Source organism: Coffea arabica, chromosome 4c (genome assembly GCF_036785885.1).
Source record: "Coffea arabica cultivar ET-39 chromosome 4c, Coffea Arabica ET-39 HiFi, whole genome shotgun sequence".
Lineage (NCBI taxonomy): Eukaryota > Viridiplantae > Streptophyta > Magnoliopsida > Gentianales > Rubiaceae > Coffea > Coffea arabica.
Window position 1 is genome coordinate 4,878,409 of NC_092316.1, and position 22,112 is coordinate 4,900,520.

General features: G+C 36.4%; 4 protein-coding genes across 8 annotated transcripts; 3 read left to right on the top strand and 1 right to left on the bottom strand.

Moving 5' to 3' along the window:
* Positions 1-580: 580 nt before the first annotated feature.
* Positions 581-4,613, top strand: LOC113739816 (geranylgeranyl transferase type-2 subunit beta 1). Of its 2 annotated transcripts, none has more exons than XM_027267156.2 (10): positions 581-731; positions 1,379-1,443; positions 1,571-1,721; positions 1,940-2,056; positions 2,528-2,594; positions 2,683-2,831; positions 3,378-3,511; positions 3,610-3,708; positions 3,815-3,890; positions 4,399-4,613. In XM_027267156.2, the coding sequence occupies exons 2-10, from the start codon at positions 1,390-1,392 to the stop codon at positions 4,491-4,493; spliced, it is 942 nt and encodes a 313-aa protein (XP_027122957.2). In that variant the 5' UTR covers positions 581-731; positions 1,379-1,389; the 3' UTR covers positions 4,494-4,613. The 2 variants fall into 2 exon arrangements, with proteins under 2 accessions (XP_027122957.2, XP_027122958.2); XM_027267157.2 differs by having other exon boundaries at positions 604-731; positions 1,389-1,443.
* Positions 4,614-5,964: 1,351 nt separating this feature from the next.
* On the top strand, positions 5,965-7,672 carry LOC113739818 (non-specific lipid transfer protein GPI-anchored 3). Its single transcript, XM_027267160.2, has 3 exons — positions 5,965-6,664; positions 7,272-7,319; positions 7,442-7,672. Exons 1-3 carry the CDS (start codon positions 6,331-6,333, stop codon positions 7,567-7,569), a joined length of 510 nt encoding a protein of 169 aa, XP_027122961.1. The 5' UTR covers positions 5,965-6,330; the 3' UTR covers positions 7,570-7,672.
* A 1,241-nt stretch (positions 7,673-8,913) lies between these two features.
* LOC113739697 (surfeit locus protein 1-like) lies at positions 8,914-11,650 on the top strand. The gene is made up of 6 exons (XM_027267003.2): positions 8,914-9,295; positions 9,507-9,607; positions 9,866-10,104; positions 10,391-10,556; positions 10,655-10,938; positions 11,331-11,650. The coding sequence occupies exons 1-6, from the start codon at positions 9,130-9,132 to the stop codon at positions 11,398-11,400; spliced, it is 1,026 nt and encodes a 341-aa protein (XP_027122804.2). The 5' UTR covers positions 8,914-9,129; the 3' UTR covers positions 11,401-11,650.
* A 152-nt stretch (positions 11,651-11,802) lies between these two features.
* Positions 11,803-21,159, bottom strand: LOC113739696 (uncharacterized). 4 transcript variants are annotated; one of them, XR_003460294.2, is made up of 11 exons: positions 20,487-21,159; positions 18,465-18,722; positions 16,974-17,216; positions 16,726-16,875; positions 15,336-16,612; positions 14,302-14,369; positions 14,097-14,182; positions 13,897-14,019; positions 13,665-13,771; positions 13,072-13,229; positions 11,803-12,406 (listed from the first exon to the last, which is right to left on the bottom strand). XR_003460294.2 is itself a non-coding variant. In XM_027267000.2 (11 exons), exons 1-11 carry the CDS (start codon positions 20,925-20,927, stop codon positions 12,179-12,181), a joined length of 3,135 nt encoding a protein of 1,044 aa, XP_027122801.2. In that variant the 5' UTR covers positions 20,928-21,151; the 3' UTR covers positions 11,803-12,178. The 4 variants fall into 4 exon arrangements, 3 of the variants coding, with proteins under 3 accessions (XP_027122801.2, XP_027122802.2, XP_027122803.2); XM_027267000.2 differs by having other exon boundaries at positions 14,101-14,182; positions 20,487-21,151; XM_027267001.2 differs by having other exon boundaries at positions 14,101-14,182; positions 15,336-16,597; positions 20,487-21,150.
* Positions 21,160-22,112: the final 953 nt, after the last annotated feature.

Here is a 22,112-nt window from a genome sequence, read left to right on the forward strand (position 1 = left end):
GAGCCGCGCCAATATCGCGTACCTCCTCTTTTTTTTTTTCCTCTCTATTTTTGTTAATTATCATGTCACATCTTTTATATGACGTTGTTGACCTGTGAAAATAAATAAATAAATAAATAAAGTTCTACTATCTTGTACGTACTGCCTTGAGCCTAGACATATATTTTGCGAAGTCATTTTCTCATCCGTTTTAATGAATTTTACGTAGTCTAATTCCTTTAGTTTGTGGTTTTATAACATTTTCTTAATGCAGGCAAGATACAAGACGAAAGGCAGTTGCACTCCTGAGTTGAATTGGTAAGAACTACTACTAATACATACAGGCTTGAGCTTGAAACGTTGCATGAACTGTATATGCGTAAACTGAAATACATAGAAATTCAACACTATAATCAAGGCTTCTATCACAACAGTGTCCTAAGAAAACCAAGGCCTTGTCATTCAAGGCTGGGTCCTGGGACCGACATGGTGCAATTTCAGTATGCCAGGGGTATTAGTCCTTTTATTTTAAACATGAGGGTCTAAATTAAAATTACCTAAACACTCCAGGGATTATATAGAAATTTACTCGTTTATATCCTGAAACGGTGCCGTTTCCGCCATTAGCCCCAAAAATCTTAACGTTTAAGCAGGAAGAAAAAGAAGAAACTTTCCTTCTTCCTCCTGTCAAATCTAGAGTCGCAATGCCCAGTAGAGTTTAACAAAACTTCGCATTTTTCCAGCTAATCGAGGTATGTGTTTGTGTTTAATTTCTCTGTTGATATATTTATTAGTTTATGCACCGCTTTCTGAATAATTTTAATAAAGTCTCGGAATTCGTTGTTTTTTTTTTTTTTTGGGTTAAGGAAATCATGAATCAGTGATCAAGAAGTGTTACCAAGTTGAAGTCTTTCTTCATTGCTGATGATGGGCATAAAACACAGTCTCCATATATGCTTAGTTTTACATGACTTGTTTATTCAGCAAATTTGATGGATCCCCTGCTGTGAAAAAAGAAGATATTCTTTGAATTTGTTTCAGTTATGAGAATGGTTTAGGGGGGGATAAAGAATGTAGCATCTGCATAATGATAGTAATCCTGGGAGTATTGATTTTTATAATTTATTATTCATTAAATTAATTTGATGGATGCAATTTGTTGAAAGAAGGTAATATACTTTGAACCAGCTCAATAGTGGAAAAGGTTTCATCTCTAATGTTGGTTTTGAGGCTGGGGCTACATGTAAGAAGATACAGTAAGGTTTTGATCAATTTAATAGTGTGCTTAAAATTCAAAATTTGAGTTAAACATCAAGAAGTCATATAAGTTGGTTCCATTTTTCTGTCTCCGTTTTCCTTTTATTGATGTTCATCTGAAATGCAATGATGAATATGTTAGATTATAGCAGAATGGGAGAGCTGGCAGTGGAAAAGCACGTTAAGTTCATTTTAACGATTGAGAAGGTATGAAAAGCGTCTGATATGCATCCTGAATCCGCGTTTTAACTTTGAAATTTGTTTTGATTTTGGGAGTTGAGCTACTTTTCTTTTGAAGAATAAACTGAAATTACTTTTGGCGTGTTGTGCTCAGGAGAAGGATAGTTTTGAATCTGTCGTGATGGAACATATCAGATTGAATGGTGCATACTGGGCGTTGACAACTCTTGATATTCTAGGGAAGCTTAATACAGTCGATCAAGATGAGGTCGTTTCTTGGATGATGCAGTGCCAACATGAGTCAGGTTTGTTATTATTTCATCTCGTTTCCTCTTTTAATTTTCTCACAATTATCACTTAGATTGCAAATTATTCTGCAAGGTCTAACCTTTATTTTTGCCATTTCTTTTTTGGCTGAACGGAGATTTAATTTGTTCTACACTTCATTACCGCAAACGGATGCTGATTTATTGATATATTGGACTTTTAGAAATTTGGCTTATGCTGTGTGCCTATTGCACAGGTGGTTTTGGTGGTAATATTGGACATGACCCACATCTGTTGTATACCCTCAGTGCCATCCAAGTTTTGGCTCTATTCGACAAAATAGATGCACTTGACATTGATAAAGTGTCAAACTGTATCCTTTGACATGTTCTTTAGGATGTTTAGGTGGTCTTAGAAGTATATTTAACGTGAACTTTATTTGGTGCATTCTACACCTAGCCATGTACTCATTATAAGTACTACTGTAACTTAATACCTTTGACATTGTAGGAATAACGGCTTTAGGTAGTGTACTTTAATAGAAGACTGATTACTTGTAGACAAGGTCGACAAAGTAGCAATCTATTTTGAGAAGACTGATTACTTGTGTCAGTGCTGATACCTGCATGTCGCCACAATGGACTTTTTCAGTTTTAGTAAGTCTACATGTTTGTGAAGATTGTGGTGCTGTTTCCATGTGCAATTTTTATGGGTCAAAAACTATTTTGTTGAAGGGAATGAGGTAACGGGTGATATAAGAAGGGCTAACTTCAAAGTGATAGAATGACCTCAAAACAGTGAATTTACTTTGTCATTGGCTTATGAACTTGACATTTGGAGCTAGATATTGCTGGCTTGCAGAACAATGATGGATCCTTTTCTGGTGACATGTGGGGCGAGATTGATACTAGGTACTCTTTCCATGCATTGACTCTTCTTTGAAAATTTTCTGAACATTGTCCGTTGTGGGGAAATATAATATCGCTACTACATCTTTAGGTTCTCTTGTGTTGCAATATTATCTCTTGCGTTGTTAAAACGCTTGGATAAGATTAATGTGGAGAAAGCTGTGAATTATATTGTGAGTTGCAAGAATCTTGATGGTGGATTTGGATGCACCCCTGGTGCGGAGTCTCATGCTGGTCAAAGTATGTCCTCAATCTCTTAACTAAATCGTTGCTCGTCTCTTCTTTCATGGATACCCTACATATACTCCGCTTTGGGATCTGTTTTTTTCTCTGTATTCTCGAGTAAATATTACATTTTATTATGCTTATTATGATGATTCCTGTAAAAGATAAACCATAGCTATACGGCAATATCAAATATTGAAGTCTGATTTAAAACGTTTTTGGAGTTAACATTTGCATCATGGTTCAATCTGACCATGACTGTCAAATTAGTGAAATTAATTAAGGTGTTTCAATCAACATATTCACGAATTTGGATATGTCTGTGTGCATCTGGAGCTGTGGGGTGTATCAGGACTTATCTGATTATAAGAGTTAAGGAGGTAGCTTTCTGCATGCAGTATTGTTGCTCAACTCTTCTTTACATATTGTTGAAGTTTTCATTGAGCTGCCCTGAAAGGTCCTTCTTGGCAATAAGAAGTGTTCTAGTTGTGCATTATGAAGGATATTCACAAGTAATGTCATAGAAAAAGGATTTAACTTCCATGTTTATTCTCTATGCAGTTTTCTGTTGTGTGGCAGCTCTTGCCGTAACTGGCTCTCTGCACCATGTTGACAAGGATCTCCTTGGATGGTGGTTATGTGAGCGACAAGTCAAATCTGGAGGTCTAAATGGTCGTCCAGAGAAGCTTCCTGATGTGAGTTAATATTTGCTGTGTCAAGACTATCCTTTACACATATTGTGGTTATTTCTATGTATATTTTTTTGTTAATGTTTCTTTTGGCATCATTGCAGGTCTGTTACTCATGGTGGGTTCTTTCCAGCTTGATCATGATCGACAGAGTTCACTGGATTGACAAGGAAAAGCTTATCAAATTTATCTTGGACTGTCAGGTTACTTGTGAATCCATTATTTTCTTGTCCATTTTTAATATGATGTCTAATGTTTAATTTTACCTTCGGAAGTTAATATCGTTACGTTTTGTTCTATAAAATATAGGACAAGGAGAATGGAGGAATTTCAGACCAGCCAGAGGATGCAGTTGATGTCTTCCACACCTATTTTGGAGTTGCTGGTAAGAGTTTCATCTGAAATCTTCCTAGTACGTCTACCTTTGGAGGAACCGTCTGTTACTCAACGATAGCTTTTTGTGTTGAAAGGCGACTGCATAACTCTTTTTTCCCCACCCTCCCCTTGTTGGGTTTGTCAAATGCTTACTTGATTGTTGTTCGACTTACACAAATATAGTTGATATTGCAGCATCCTTAAAAAGAAAAAAGGAATAATCTCATCATATTCCTTGATATATTTTCGTAAATGAGTAAATTCTTCATTGCTTCAGGATGAGTTAATATTCTTGATGAGCTGTTATATATTGTGAGAGTACTGTCTGTGAGATTACTTACATGTTGATGAGCTTTTACATAATTCCTTAACTTCCACTCAGGCATAGCGTCTGCATCTTACTATTTAGCATCAATTCCAATTTTCACCTATTGGTAGTAGTATTATGTGATTTATCTTTCTTTCTTATGGTTCATTTTCTGGTGCTTCAGTCTCTTAAAACTTTTGTTTTCTGGCAGGTCTTTCACTTCTTGAGTATCCTGGACTAAAAGCTATTGATCCGGCTTATGCCTTGCCAGTTGATGTTGTTAATAGAATATTCTTTGGCAGATAGGTCTAATTGATGGAATAGAAACTTCAACACATTAGCTATGTGTTGGCAAACATTCTGTCCTTATAGGCCACAAATGTGGACAAGACGCCTGCGTATAATCTGCTGAACTCTCTTGTCACATGCTTGGTCTTTGATGAATTCCTTTTAACTTTTTTTTTGGTTGGAGTAAAAACAGATTGCATATATACGTGTAGGCTAAATGGGATTTTCAAATCAGAGGCACCAAAACAAAAGAGATAGTTCAAATCAGATTCAAAAAAAAAAAAAGAAAAAAAAAAGATACTCAATAATAAGTATGCTTCTTGAAGGCTCTATCTTGACAATTTAGATATGGTAAATTAATACTTCAAGTTGTTGAAAGAAGGCGTGATTAGCCACTCTTCTTCTTAAAATCTCAAATAGCAAATGCGAAACGCCGCATCCAGATTGTTAATTTGTAATAGGGATAATTTCAGAAACCTCCTTGAGGTTTTTGACAATTTCACTCGGCTCTCCTGAGGTTTCAATAATTACATAGACATCCCTTGGACCAATCAAATGACTAAAATGTCCTCCACTTAATAATTAACTCATAGAGGGACATTTAAAGTCAAAAATACTTTTTATTATTCTACTTGTCATTTACTAATTTCAAAAAATAATTTATATCAATTTTCTAATTTTCATCTCTTTCTCCCTCCCTCCCTCTTCATATTCTTCTCTCTTTTTCTCCTACAACCGCTTCTCACTCTTATCAAATGTCGTGCTCCATTATTACTAACCACACCACTATCAATTTTTTACTTTCTCTAAAATTTATCTATATTTTTTGTCTTCCTGTCTCTTTCATTTTATAAAAATTGTAGACCCTTTCTTTTTTTTTTTTTTTTTCTCCCAATAGTTTTACTCTTTACAAATGTTAGCAAATTAAAGTTACCAAATTAACAAGGTGCAGACCGTAGATTTTATTGTTTGTTTTAGTGAGTATGTACGAGAAATTAAAGATTAAAACCTTGTTTTGTTTTGTCGTGTTCTTTGAAGAAGGATATTTTAGGATATTTGTGAAAATTTATAGCTCATTGGGTCTATATTGTTACATAAATCTTAAAAGCAAGGCCGGTAGATGTAATTTTTAAAAATTGAGGGGAGCTCTCTGTAATTGCTGGAAACCTCAAGGGAGGTTTCTGAAATTATCCCTTTGTAATATTGGATCAAAACTTATCCAAAACATATTTTGAATATCTTATCTTATTTTATCCCCACCTATTTTGGTTGTTAAAGGAATGCAGAAATGGATTATATCCCGATTAGATGTCCTTAATTATTGTTTTAAAATTCTCTTCCAGATCAATTATGTAATTCAAAAGATTCTTTTACCTTCTTTGTAAGAATTTTCCTTTCTGAATCTGTTTGCACCTTTCTTAATCCCAACTGCTAGGTTCGGATTAATGTGGTAAAAATATTGAACCTAACTTATCCCGTTCAACTCCAAGCCATTTTCTCGAACTCCCCTTTTATCCTTTCCTATCCTTGGGTTGGATAAAAAATCTTTGATCAGATCAAAGTGAAAACGGCTTTCCGAAAAGTTGTACCCAGTTTAAAATTCAACTTCTTTCTCCAAGAGGAGATGAAGAATTGCAACCGTTTCCCAAGAACTGCTTCCCAAAACCGCTCCTCCTAGCATGGTGGAATAAAATCCTAACATCCTTGGAATCCCTCACTATATATATATATTGACAAACCTTCAAACCAATTATCTACGATCCCTTCATTTTGATCAAAAACACTAGCCTGACATAATCAACCAACCTTTCTCAAGAAACAAAACCAAAAAGAAAAAAACTCATTTCTTCTATCCATGGCTCCATCCAAGGTGTTGTTATGTTCATTCTTTCTAGTGATATCTTCATTGTTTTGTGTGGGTTTTGCCCAGAAAACTGCAGGGGCTTCAGGAGCTCAATTGCCATGCGTGCAAAAACTGCTTCCATGCCAACCCTACTTGAAGGATCCATCCAATCCACCAGCCTCATGCTGCATTCCCATGAAGGAACTCGTAGCAAATGATAAACAGTGCCTTTGCCAAGTCTTCACCAACCCTGTACTCTTGAAGAGTCTCAATATAACACAGCAAGATGCCATGCAACTTTCCAAGGCTTGTAATGCAAATGCTGATCCTTCCGATTGCAAAACTGGTATGACTCCTCCTTCTTTTTTTTTTTTTGTTATATATATATATATATATGTAATGATCTCTTAATTTGTTTATGACGTACTGGAGGAGTATAGATCGTGAATTTGGTCTAAGAAAATGAACAGCGGAAGAAAATTTAGCCTTTTTTATAGAGTAATTATCGGAAGTTTTATTTATTTAGCCTTTTTAAGTGTAGTTCTTATGCTGTCGATATATCCATGCAAGTTCTGGTCCTCGTATTTTGACAAAGTCTTCTTTGTTTTTTTTTTTTTGATTTTAAAAGAAACATATATATATATATATATATATATATATATATATATATAAATGTCAATGAAATTACTAGTATAACCTTTCAAAGAAAAATTCATGGATCAAAAAGGGAATTCTATTCTTCCTTGAATTGAGTGGAGAAAATGCACTGACACCAGATTCAATTGAAAATCTTCCTTCTTTGCAGAGAATCAAACAGAATAAAAAAGGATAGTTTTGTCTATGAAATTTATTTCATGATAAAGACGAATTCAAAGTTTCGAGCAGGCACTTTTGGTAGTTCTTGTTATTTGCAAAATTAAAAGTTATTACTGTGACTTTTTTTTTCACCACAGCGGGTGTACCTCCAACTGCTTCATCACCGCCACCATCGACATCTAACAGTGAGTCATTAGTTTAGTTTTTTTTTTTGGTGCATTAGTTCTGAATTTAGCTGCAAAAAATTAATGAGATAGAAAAAGTATAACTAAGAAAAGAGTATTTTTCTGATTCTATTTTTTGGTAGGCTCTTCAAAGACCAACTCCACAGCCAGCGGTCCTTCCAAGAATGCCGCTGTTGGCGTGGGAGCCCCTCTTGGAGCGTCTGCAGTCACAGCCCTGCTGCTTTCTCTCGTACTTTCGAGCATGGGATGAATTTGATTTGTCATTCCTGCATAATTAATTATCCGTCCAATCTTGTGTTAGTTTTTAGTTAATCTTGACGACATTGCAAATAAAGGATTTGCTTAGGGTACTACTATGGCTTTACTCTCAGATTATGTAGCTTTTTCTTTTTTGGCATCTTGTCTTCTAGTTAAGTAGACTTCATCCTCCGATTAAACAATTTGAAGCTCATTAGTGCAAAAGCCGCAGGGAAGAAAAAAATGGGACAATACGTACGGCAACTGCAAGCATATGAATGAAGCTCCCGGCCGGATTTGTTATCGGCAACGAAAAGGGCTGATTTTTTTTTGTGCCTACCCAACGAAAAGCACAACAGTGACGACGCTTACTAATTGCCTTTAATTGATAATGACCACCAAAATTAACTACTCCTACTTACTAATATAGATAATAAGAGATTAAATTTGCAAATTACAAGAAATTTGTACCCCAATTTTCCTTTCTTTGATGATTAACCATAATTGCTTCTCTCTGCTGTCTGAATTCTGATTCCTAGAGAGAGAGAGAGAGAGAGAGAGAGAGAGAGGTGGGGATGGGAAGACAAATGGAAGATTAATCAGAGTTTGAATATCCGTGCCTATATATATATACTCACTTCGTCCCACTCTGATAGTCCTATGTTTTTTTCACACAATTTAAGAACAAGTAATTAATTTTATTGAAAAAGTAAATTTAGATTGCTCTTTTTCTAAAATATGAGACAACTTTATGGAAACTTGAATTGATGGTAAAAAAAGAATCAACTCTCATTAAATGGGGTAGGTTTATAGTAACAACTACTTACATTGAATAAGGGTATTAAAAAAATTAAAATATAACTACATTCTTCGATTGGGGAGTGAGCTATAATTTGAGACAGATGAAAAAAGAATAAGAACTATCAAAGTGGGACGGGGGAGTATAAGAGATCGCAATAGAGCTCTAATCTCCAGTTATATGGGCCTTCTTGGATTGGATCTTATTTCGGGCTGCATGACAATTATTCTATTGCTGACCTATGGGCTATTACATCTTGAGCAGACCAGACAACCACTGGTGGATGCAAATGCAAGTTCCGTTCGAAGGCAAAAAAAAATAAAAATAAAAATGATGCGTTGAATTTTCTCGTCCATCATTTGAAGAAATATATAAAAAAAAAGGACGAAAAGAAAGATCCATGTACTTATAAAAAAAAATAATAGCACTAAACGTGGCTTGGGAATTTTTTTTTAAACGATAATAATTATATAATATATTCTATCTTAGACTAAAGGAGAAAAAAAAACCTAAAAAAACTTGTATTAAAAACAAAGACTTAAATTTTTTTGGTGGCCACTGAGCTTGTTACATGGCCGGGGAGTCAAAACTCAAATTTGCCCAATTCTGAGCTGCAAAAGGCATAAAAGGCTAAAACCCTTCCAAATAGTAAACCCATTGGCCTTTTTTCTTCTTCTTCTCCTTCCTCTTGGAAGTTCATTTGATTTGGCTAAACCCCTTACCCAGCTCCCCTCCCCAGTATCATACGCTGTCGATTCAGATGTCAGCAGCAACATGGCGGCAGCTTCCATCTCCAAAACTCTAGCAAGAACTCTCCGCCAAGGTGTTTCCAGGAGTCCCACCACCCTTCCATCGCAATGGGTTCGGGCCCCACTTCCTCCGCTTTCCTCCTTCTCCACCTCAGCCCCCTCCATCTCCTCTCCCACTACTCCACCTCCAGGTGTGTGTAAATTGATGTCCTTTTCTAATTTTCCTCAAGAAATTGTACCTTTTTTAAAAAAAAAAAAAAAAAAAAATGCGTGCTTGTGGCACTTCTTTATTCCTGATGATTGAAGACAGAATGCATTATTTATCTACATTTTCTCTGAGTTCCTTTTGGATATGGAAGAAGGATCCGTAGTTTTTAATTTATTACTAATTTTACTCGTCAGAGCAAGAGAGGAGGTCGGCGTTGTCAAAGCTGTTGCTTTTCATACCAGGAGCTATCACTTTTGGCCTCGGCACTTGGCAAATCTTCAGAAGACAAGAAAAGGTACTGCTTTTATGTGCTATTATACTCCATGAGGGGAAATTATCCCAGTTTAATTAATTCACGTTGCTCTTAAAGAGTTTTCATTGCCCTTTTCTAGGTGTCTAACATATACTAGTAGTACATTTGTAACAATTCAGATATAAGACTGTTGTTTGGTTTTTGGTTTGTTTACCAAGTTATTATAGGTTTGTTTACCAAGTTATTATAGGATTGAAAAAAAATAAAGTTTTGTTCTTGAGGGCTCTGTTGTATGTACAGATTAAAATGCTGGACTATAGGCAGAATAGGCTAGGAATGGAGCCACTTAAGTGCGACAAGGTTGCACCTTCAAGTGAAACTTTGGATTCTTTGGAGTTCAGGAGGGTACGATGTAAAGGAGTTTTCGACGAGAAGAGGTCAATTTATATTGGCCCGCGTTCCAGAAGCATTTCAGGTGTTACTGAAAATGGATACTATCTCATCACTCCTCTCTTGCCTATCCCTGGGAACCCTGAGAGGTAAGAATGGCTAAAGACTTTTAGTTCTGCAGGCGGTTGTGTTTTGCATAGACAGAGTTACAGCATTGGTTGCTTTTATTCTACTTTTGTAGAATTTGTTTAGCAGTAGTCCTAGATTTGGCGTAAATTTTATGTGTGAACATTAATCATGTGTCCTTCCAATAAAAATAAGTATCTTTCTTTTGTATTAATTGATGTTTATGTCTTAATGATGGCTCTGGGGTGCTTCTTGATGTTCAGAAAGTACATCTGTTTCATCCATATCATAGTTTAATTTTTTCTTCAGTTTGCAGTCCCCTATTCTTGTCAATAGAGGATGGGTCCCACGTGCTTGGAGGGACAAGTCATTAGAGGCTCCTGCAGATGATAGACAGGCTTCAGATGCTCCATCCTCCTCTACTCGAGAGAACACAAAAGGTTCATGGTGGCCGTTTGCATCAAAAAAGGCAGAGGTTGTTGAGCTTGTTTCCTCTAGTTTTACGATGACTTTGACTGATGATGACTAATGACTAGCATATGAAGCTATATGATGGTATTTTGAAGTTGACAGGATAAAGTTCCAACTATTTCCCCAGTTGAAGTAACTGGAGTCATTCGAGGTAGTGAAAAGCCTAGCATATTTGTTCCAGCAAATGATCCTAGTTCCTCTCAGTGGTTTTATGTCGATATACCTGCAATTGCTCGTGCTTGTGGTCTTCCTGATAACACACTGTACATTGAAGATATCAATGAAAACATCGACCCAAGCAAACCATACCCTGTTCCAAAGGACATTGCTACATTAATGCGTAGTCCAGTCATGCCTCAAGACCACCTAAACTATACAATTACATGGTATTTTAAGCTCCTTTCTTATTTCTATATGCGTTAGCTTCATTTTCCCCAATGATTAGTTTCTACAGTGTTCAATCATATTTTCTGATGCATCCTGGTGGTTTTCATTTCCATTCTGGCTATTATTGAGCATCACTACCCCTTTTTTTCTATGTTTGTTTTTGTTTTTTTTGGGGGGGGGGGGGTTGTGGGTGTGGGTGTGGGTGTGTGTGTGTTTGGGGGAAGAGATTGTTGAACTATGAGAAAGCACATGTTGTGCTGGATTATTTGTCTGTTTGCGATGCTAATCTCCTCATATATCTTCTTGAATATGCACCCAGGCTAGATGGATATCAACTTGTTTTAAATTTTCAGATTTTAAAGCTTCTGACATGTAATTTTGTCTTGTGAAGGTATTCCCTTTCAGCTGCTGTGACATTTATGGCTTTTAAGAGGCTTAAACCGAAGAGAAGCCGGAGATAGATGATTTCTTTGTTATAATTGCAAGATTCGGATTATGCTTCATTTCTATTTGATACTGCAAGAAACTAGTGTACGGAAATAATCTAGTGCAGCTCCTCGTCCGACTTGCCAATTGGGCATCAGATTAGCACTAGAGTTTACTTGCTTTGCCTTCCCAGGTGAGAAGTTTGCTTCTGACGAAGTTGTCAGTAACAAAGCTTTTTATTAATTATTTTTTTTCCCCGAGGATCGGGTAATGTTGAGAAGCCCATTGTGCTCCCGCCTGGTAATGACATCAGTAATCATCCATGATGTTCTTTATAAGTTTTTTTTTTTTTTTTGATAATATATTCTTTATAAGTTAATTGTACATCAAAAGTTTTGATGACTGGAAGTAGTTTAATAAAAATACACACGTCAATGTGCCCTACAAAGCTGTGCAGATGTCTCTGCCCCAGTCAAATAGTTCACATTAATTCAATAACTGATCTCACAAAATTTACAACCACCAGCTCTTTACATCTGGAGCCAGCCAAGCTACCATGAATTATACAGGGGAAAAGAAATATGCACGTCCAGATTCAAAAGAGAGAATTTGGGTTTGACTATGTACAATTCATTTACACTCAATAAGCTCTATCAAAGAAACAAATATTTCAAAAAGGGCATGAACCAAGCTAGGGATGCCATAACGGAAGAAGAAAGAAAATGGAATGGGAACTATGAAACAGTACCAGACCGAAAGAATGAGAAGAATTTGATTGTGATATACAAAGGAAGGATCTCTTTCCCTCTTTGATCATGATATCCAGCGTACGCACAGAGGTGATGTGGTCAACTCGGCATGAATTGCCTTCAACAGTGCCACGAACTTGTATAAACTTTCTTCAGAGAACCATTTGAACTTCCATGTGAAAGGACCCGAAGATGGCTTTCCCTTAGCAAGAGTTGCATGCCCTGCATCCTGTTTATCTAAAGCACATTGTAAAGCCAAGGTCATGCACTCTCTGTCCTTGTTATCAATCACCTAAACAACAAAAAAATTAACATATCTTAGCCCTGTTTAAGCATGCATGTCTGTATGTTGCAACAAATTGACCGAGTTGCCACTACTTCAAAGGCAAAATCATACGTGAAATGTAGGTACGCAAAACCTAGAACTGACTTCACTCCCTTTCCATTTGTTATAATAAATGGAGTGACTGACGCTGCTTGCTTGTCGTTGTGCTATAGGATACGTAAAACTTCAAAAAAAAAAAAAAAAAAAAACTCGGCCATTCCAGGCTTATTCGGATTTTCTATCCATCTTCCACAAACTAAATGTGTGTCCTCAACTGAACAACTTGATCAACAACACTAACTGGACACTGAAAATCATTTAACAAGTTCCCACCAAACAAGCATGGCCTAAACCACCTCTATGTAGAATTTATATATTTGGGCTTGTTATAGTGTCTATACCTGAAATTTAAAGCGAACTACTAGAACACAATGGTTCATAAGATGCTGCATATATTATGAGAAAAAAAAAAGTTAATGATAGACATCCTAGATAAAGTGGCAGATCACCATAGGCAAGATGATAAATTTAACAGAATTTGTTAATCACACTGCTAATCATACCTGGAAGGTAAGCAAAGATACAGATGAAAGACCATAAGAAGACTTTTTTCAGTAAACAAAAAGATTTACCATCTCAGATATGTTGATGATAGAACAAGAAGCATCCAGAATGAAATAGGATGAGGAAGATTTTTCCTCTGCGAGGGTGCCAAACTGTTTCAGATCTTCAATACACACAAGTAGCTGCCACTTGAGCACAAATAGAGACCTTGAAAGCCAGAGGCCCTCTGTAATTTTCAAAGAATACAGAAATTATCATTCTTAAAAAAAAAATGCAGTAACCTTACTTGCCCATAGCAAATGTTGAATGGTAGTTTTATCTAGATTGTAGCCAAGTCCAATCCACTTAAAGGAAGGAATTAGGGGAGGGAATCCATTACACATAGAGTCTCCAGTGAAACATTCACCAGGCTGCGGTGGAACAAAGGAATCCACAACAGTAGGTAAAAACAGCCAATTTTCAGTGACTGGTATTGGCAATTTTCAATTGCTTAATAGAAGTTTAATTTTTTGCAGTATCTTCTGTATCACTTCAATAATTCAAAAAAATTTTCAATAGAAAGTTTCAATAAACAAGAAAACAAATCACTGATATGATAATCTCATAGCCATTGTTTTACTCAAATAGAAAAATGAACATAAACAAGAACTGTAGCACATACCTTCTAAATTGCTGCTCCAAAACATCACCATTGAGTACTGAAAAATGCTCATGGTTGCACTTCCATATACATGCCTCTCGAAGATATTAACTTGAACCTGCTCCAAACTGCCATTTAAGTTCTAAATTCAGCACCAGAGTAAAGATATTATAACTGCACAGATAAACAGAATCTTCAAATTTATTTAACATAACAATTAGCCTCAGCTTTTAGGCAAGGATTCAGAAATCACCTCGTGAGTGGGCAGTTATCCTGCAATACAGATGAATCAAAGGAATCCAATAGAGCTAGCAATTTTCTGGATTTCTCTACACTCATGGTAATGAACAAATATGATTTGTCTTTGCAGCATACCCTATAAACACAAGTAAATGTCGCAACCTTTAGAAAAGTTCAAAAAGCTTGCATGCAAGAGGTTACAGTTGAACTCACCAACCTTACGACCTGAAGTCCCAAACCAACAAAAACCTCTCTCACATCTCCAATTTCATGACAACCAATAAGCTTTAAACAGGTTACTGGAAAGTCAAAAGATTAAGCTACATGTTAAGTATTTCAGTATCATTGATGCATCATATTATCAAAAGGATACAAATGTAAACCTAATGCAAACAGTTCATACCACAACAAAGCTAACCTGACCCATCAGATTCACCACCGAGTAGTACATAAAATTTGTTCACGCCACTCAGTATGGCTACTTCACTGCATTAGGAAAACATGTAACTTAAACAAGATCAAAAGAAGCCTCAAATACTAGATAATGTTGCTCTTTAGCATTACATCAAACACTTTCTGAAAAAGTGATAAAAGTACAGTCAATTTCCAGAGCATGTTTAAAGGTAGGTAGAACTAATAAGAAACATGAAATTGGAATGAGTACATGCCACAACAAGTAGAGCCAACAGACAAAAAGACACACATACAACCACTGAAGCAATAAATGAGTTTGCATGTATATATAAGACATCCAAGAAAGGTCATCAAGATGTCAAAATTAGAAAATAATGTGGCACAATCAGAAAGTGTGCTAGAGGACTACAATTTAACAAAAAAAAGATATTCGATGTTTACATTTCAGATCTCATATTTGGAGTTTCCAGGGTTACAATATTATTGCTTCTAGCTTAAATTTAATTATCAAAATGAAAACGAAGGAGAAAGAAAAATGAAAAAAAAAAGGAGAGAAACAGCACCCCCCCCCCAACAAAAAAAATGCAATTAAACTTTTCTCTTTTTTTTTGGGGGGCAGGGGGGGGGGGGGGGTGTTAGAAACAAAGAATTACTCCGATTAAAACTTAGCAAGAACTCTGATTATGTCACACTTTAAGCTTAACCAGGACATATCAATTGGTAAAATACAATTATCAGTTTAGTAAAATCAATATAAGCACTGCATTTGAAAGAAGCAGTTAATACATCTTCACAATAGAAGAGAGTAGATTTTGTGGAAAAGCAAGCTAATTATCTGTGTCCCATGATTATGTATCAACATTCAAGGGTCACATGACAAAAGCAGAGGAAAAGTTGAATAAAATGCTTCACTCACCAAAATTTAGCATTTCCAGACAAAGAGCACTACAGAGACAATATCAGGCATAAGAACAGAAGCATCACACAACTGTAAACTTTTCTAAGATGAAATTTGATGTAGAGAAGAAATTAAATTACCTTTCCACCAACTCAGATTTCTCCTGAAGCAAGCATCTGCAACGTACAAATTGTCTACAAGATTCAGGAGCTCCAAAATTCGCATTATTTGAGTTCAAAATGGTCATAATCATATCATCTGACTCCATAGATAAGGATTCTTTCCCAGATATATATCTATGATGTTCATGTCTTGTTTCAACTTTATAAATGTCCAAATCTCCATTTGACTTGTGAACTGGCCCTGGTTCTATATCAACATTATCCTCCTCTGCTAATGAAACGACTCTTCTTTTCGATTTCTTTTTTCGCAACTTCTCCTCCTGCCAATCAGCCTCATTCTCAACACCAGGAATCCCTCTAGTACCTATATCTAATTCACACAAACCATTTTGCTCTGATGCAGAAGCTCGGTTCTCTCCTTCATGGTGCACATCATCCGAGCAAAGTGCAGTTGAGCAATCATCCAAACCCGTTCCTGAGAAATTACCAATCAGTGATCGATCAACCTGAGGTATCCAGGAACCAAATTCAGCAGAATCCTCCTCGCTACTAGTATCACTATCAGTGGACGCAACTGAAAGGGACTCAGCAGAGAACTGTAGAAATTCTTCTTCCAAGTTCTGACGTCGATGCAAAATATCCTGTTGGTAGTGAGGAGGTGAACCCGGTGCAATTGAAGATGAATTGGATTCAACCCTATTATCAATTGCAGACATGCTGCCTTGATTTTTTAAAGATTTTGGATGCTCCTTATCCATGGGAAAACTTCTGATAACAGGAACAGAATCCCCACCAGATTGTCCTGTGAAAAGTGTTGAAGCTACTTCACCAATTCGATCAAGTGAGCTTTGGGTATTCCAACCCAAAGATGCATCAGCAAAGGAGTTATCGGATTCCAATATATTTGTACTACTATCATCTCCAGAAGCTTGAAAAGAGTCAGATACATATCTTGAGCTCTCACCAGGATACCTATGTCTAGTATTGCCTTTCACATACACTTCTTCATTGACACTGTTATTAGTCCCTGTGCATTTTCTATCATCAAAACTTTGAGTAACAGGAGACATCCATTCTTTGAATTCCTGAAACCATAGAGCAGACCGTTCTTTTTTCATAATTTCAATCCTGTTCATCAGATCAGCTATTTCTTCCTCATCCGAATTGGCATCCTCCTTTTTGCTTTGATTTTCACTATCACCCAAAGCTGAATCTTGGTCAGAGCACACACATGTGCTCTGATCTTCACTCTCAATGCTAGCAAGACGAGATGTCCTCTTCTGCAACACATATCTCTTGCATAAATTGGCATGCAAACAAAAGATGTCAAACTAGGAAGGCACTGAAAAATGAACTGACTACATGGATACAAGGATAAATGACAGCCTAAAGAAAAAAGATTACCTACCCTTTTTGTGTTTATAGTTCCATCCAATTCACCGTCATCTTTTGCTGGTGAGTAAAATCCAAAGCTAGCAGGTTGCTTCTGTCTACCAGCAACAATAATTTGCCGTTTCCAATACTCTCTTGTGGAGATTTTCTTTTCATCCAGTTTCAGCTGAGCCATGAGAAAATTCATAATCACATATTATTTATGTAGGCAACTCAAAGAACAAATTGCCACAAAAGAGAGACTCTAAATATGGTCAAACTTACACTATTAGGGAAAGGAAAATAGCTGAAAACTTGAGCTCGATACCATCTTGCAAAACAGAGAGGATTCCCTTCCAACAACAAGCTTTGAAGCGATGGAAGGCCAGACAGAATCTCTATCTCTGAGAAATTGGAAATCATGTTGTAGGAGACATCAAGACCCTCAAGTGACTTCAAGTTCTGGATTCCACGCAAAGTAGTAAGAGCATTGTTCCTCAAGACAAGCTTAACAATTTGACACAACACCTGCAAAACTGATGAACTTAGTGGGCAGATCCTGAACAAATTCTCAAATAACTATACAGGGGATCAAGATACTGATGCAATCTTCTATCAGTCAGATTGTTCTTTCATCTTTTCCACAACTATACTACCTAGTTATGCTATCAAGAAAAAACAACTAACAGAATTATTCTGGACTAATTTGATGCCATCATAAATGTAATAACAGGGAATTTTACATCTCACTTTTCCTCCTTTTTGGTAGAAAGATCTCAATTTCACACCTTCCCTTGACTAGAAACAGATACTTTATTTATAAAAAAACGCATTTTCATATGCTTCAATTGAACCATATAGGTATTTTGATGCAGCTAAAAGCTTTGTAAAACAACTTAGATCAATATGGAGCATTGAGTGTAGACTTCTATAGAATCATTCAATTGCGGAAGTCCACACATCTCCAGTTTAAAAGGAAAAAACTTCAAGATTGGGTGTTCAAGTAGATTAGTGGCACATAAATCTCTTAGACTTCATAATTGATCTTAGCTAATTCTCTTCTGCATGCAAACCATGGACTACAATGGACACCACCTTACAGGACTGAATGGTATTGACAAATACAACATAGTACCCTTCAGAAAAACAGGAGGCACACTAACTCTTTTGAGACACATCATAGAGATTAATGCTAAAGAAGCATCAGCTTTCTAAATATATCGCTCTGTATGCTCACATATCAGGCAAATGAGTATCTGGAATTAGAATTGTTATGACCTCTAGCCAAAATGACCCCCTTCTTCCCCAAAATAGATACTTTCATAGAACTAAACTCCTAATAAAGTTTAAATTCACCACTGTGTTTAGCTGCTCATTACTCTCATATAGCTATCCCATACAGGAGTGAACCCCCAGAAGCTCTTCTTTCTCTACCCCGTTCCTTGTTGAGCTATAGATTATCCAACTCAAGTAAAGTTAACCCCTCACATATACCATCGCTAATGTAAAGCTTATTAGTATGTCCATAAAAGTTTTTGTGAACAAGTACATTGAAATCAAAGTTGGCATTCTGATCCACTAGGTCTCAAAGAAGGGCAACATACAGTGATTGGCAAATGTAGCTACAGTAAATTTAAAAGACGCATACCACCTAAAACAGGAATTATGCAGCACATCTTCATCAACCCCCCTCCCCTCCCCGCAGCTCGAAAAGGAAAGGAAGCAAGCAGAAGAAGACTAGAGGAAGAAACAACAATCAACTTCAACTGAATTTACCTCACTAAATGATGCAATACTTCTCAGATGATTGAAACCAAGGTCCAGATGCTTTAATTTAGTGCACTTCCGTAGATTGTCCACCTTGGAAAATTTATTTCTACTTAAATCAAGGGTGTCAATAGCAGGAAGAAGCTGCAAAGACTCATCCATGAGAAGTAAGCCATTACAAGCACACGAAACAAATGACAAGCGGTTCCACTGTGGAGAATTCTTAATTTCTGCAATTCTACTAGCAAATACGTGGCGTAATGCATCCTGAACCAATTGCAAAGAAGGAGAAAATTTTCAATTTTACAGAAATCAACGAGAAACAGAGAAAGTTATGCACAAATAGGAAGAACCAGAAGATGAACCTCTTTCTAAAACTCAAGAACAGAAAAAAGATTAAAGTAAAAACAGAACATCACATACAGGAACTGTATAACCATATAAAATAGATGCTGCTAACGAAATATTTTGAATTTCTTGCCTTCCTTATCAAACTTCTGAATAATTTCAGATTATTTCAAAATTTTACAAGTCTTGCACCATATGCACTACCTTTGCCCCACAATTGACATAGAGGTTTCTTTGCCCTCTTTAGTTTTCTTCTCTTACCCTTTTTTTTTATTTGCTTCCTTTATTTCCTTTTTGTTTTGACTCTCCTAAGCGATGCCCAAATCACTTCAAAGCTATGGAATCCCAATCTCCAAGCTTCCATCTTGAACCTGTCAATTTTTCGACAGAGACAATTCCCAACATGCAAAGACCGAAACTTCCAATTTCTTACACAATAATTGTCTATTAACTCTCTCGTTTAAGAGTTAATCTGCAAAACGCTAGAATTACATCTTTCACTTCTGGCTCTAGATAACTAATCTAATTTTTTACCCACTTGTAAATTTGGGGAAAAAATGTTTTGATGGATTTAAGATAAAAGTAACCATTGTAGCTCCAAACAATTTGCGAACTTTGTCACTATGTACATGGTTGGTGACCAGCAGTTCAAGACAGCATACAACATGCTTGTTAGTTTTAAGTGTAAAAAAAATCAAGACATGTTTCCAGATACATACTAATACTACAATCCATCTAGGAAATGCTGCTCAGCTCAGCTTCGCTTCTAATTTTTTCAAAAATTGAGGCAAATGTAGACCTCGCACCCAACAATAGTTAAGTGGGGTCTTTGTGCATAAAAACTCTTCCCTTGCTCTTTCTCTTCTGACCAATGTGTCCTTTTTAATATCAAATCGATGCATTCAGTTGCAACATCCAAGCTGAAGATAGCTAATAAGTATCACCTGCTTACCATGCAGCTTACTGATCAGGAAAGATGACTGACTGTACTGTTAGACAGTGCTCACCATTTTTGAAAGAACCAGCGAAGGATGATTTGTAGTTAAAATGTATCTATTCAAGTAGCTCAACTATGTTTATATTGCAAAAATTATAGCTTCTGATTAGGCCATACATGAGCATCAGAGACATGTACAGAGCCTCATCTTTAGCACTGCTTAATGCATAACTACCATAATCATGTGCATAATACCGCAAATGATCACGCCAAAAATTGTTCGCATATCATGTAAAACTGAGATATTTTTCAAACTCCAATTCGGATGTAAATTCAGTTGCTCCTTTATTTCATTTGGTTGATTGAGATAATTTCCCACTGAAATCAACGATGGTTTCGATATTCTGCTCCTAAATTTTATATCTCCAACTTTCCAATTTTTTAGGCGCAGTAAAGTAAAAACTTTTCACAAGAGCTGGTTTCGGACTAGTAAACGCATATAAGCTCACAAATGGAAAAGGGGAGAAAAAAAAAAAAAGAACTAGAAGCATCAGAAATTTTCCACAAACGACATTCACTCCAGTTTATGAGTTAAATAGAATTCTAAACTGTCATTTCCTAAAGAAACCAACAGTACAGTAAAGCACATTCTAGATAAAAGAAAAAATATCCATTTGATAAAAAAAAAAAAAAAAGAATCTCAACTGAAAGATCAAACTTTGGGTTAAGCGAAGGAAATTCCATACAGTTGAGTTGTGGCAGATTAATTTCTCCAAAGTATGCCTCAATTCTAACAACCCTCTTGCGGCGGACGTAGACAAATCACACCCACGAAGCTCCAGAACCTTCAATCTCCCAAACGGCAACAACGACAAAGGAGTAGGGTCCCTACCAGGAGGGGGAAGCACAGAAACCACCTTAAGCGACGGAAGAAGGCGGAGGATCCGGCGAAGCTGCTCGAGAGCGCGGTGGTCACCAAGGTCGGAAATGTAAGCTCGGAGATAGTCCACCGGAGCTCCGGAAAGCAAGCTCTCCAGCTCCGATAACGCCTCAAGCCTCGATTGCACATACCGCAAACCAACCGGGTTCAATTTCAAAACCAAAGTTCCTTCGATCAATGGCTCAGCGTTATTCTCCACGTATCGAACCAAGGATTCCAAGTATCTATCTCCAGTTACAATTGCCATCTTTTTCTTGAAAATAAATCTACAAAAAACAAAAACAAACCAGATTTTCTAAATAAGCTAGGCTTTGCAGCGGAGAAAGTTGAAAGGGGGCTTGGGAGGAATGGAGATGGAAGGAGAAGAAATGGCCATTCTTGGATTGTCTGTGTGGTTAGTGTGTGTTGTGCGTGTTGTTTGGGGGGAGAAGTTTGTTTAATTATTGACGAATACAGGGACTAATGATTTGCTTAGCAACACCTGGAAATTAGAGGAGGGCCCACATGATAATGACGATGGCCTCTTCCCAGGTAGATTTGGTAACAGTAATCCAAGTTTAGGTGTAGTTGGATCTATATATTTTACTCACTTCGTTGGGCTGTATCTTAAATTTTGGTCCATGGCGCCACGTTGTAGGAGTCATATTCCAAGGACTTTGGACTTGGAATTTAAGAACTCGTTTGGACAGCTATTTTTTACAGAAAAATTGCATCATTTTTTGTGATTATATTTTTTTATTATTTTTTTTCTTCACATATATCAAATTATTACAATAATTTTTCTACAAAAAATCTAAGAAAATACAATCCAAACAAGGCATAGGACTTAGGACTTAGTTAATTATATAGTTTTTTTTTTCATCACAGGGAGTATTCATTTCGGATTAATCTCTCTGTATTTGTGTACCCGCCTCCAAGATATACAATACGGTAGAAGGGATTGAACTGCAATCACACGGTGCTAGAACCTAATGATGCTACTCTAGCACCAGTCGAGCCAACTCTGGCGGCAGTTAATTATATAGTTTTTTCCATAGGCAGTTAATTATATACTCCCTCCCTTTTTTTATAACTGACGTTTAAGATTTTGCACACCAATTAAGAAAAGTTTTTCATTGTTTAAATCTATACACTACTTTTCTTTTGTACCCTCATTAATTATCCAATTCACTCATGTTTTCTCTCACTAGAGTATTAAATGATACTGTTTTACTAGGCCAAAAGCAAAGAGAGAAGTAATAATTACTAGGAGTAATAATTAAGAGTCCTGTATTGGTAAAGAGAGATAAAATGGCAAAATTATGAAAAAATAATTAATGCTGCATGGGGATAATATAACGACAGATAAAAGTACTTAAGAGCAAATTTCTTAAACGTCAGTTATAAAAAAAGGAAAGGAGTAGTTAGCTCGCATGAATTTTAGGCTATTGTG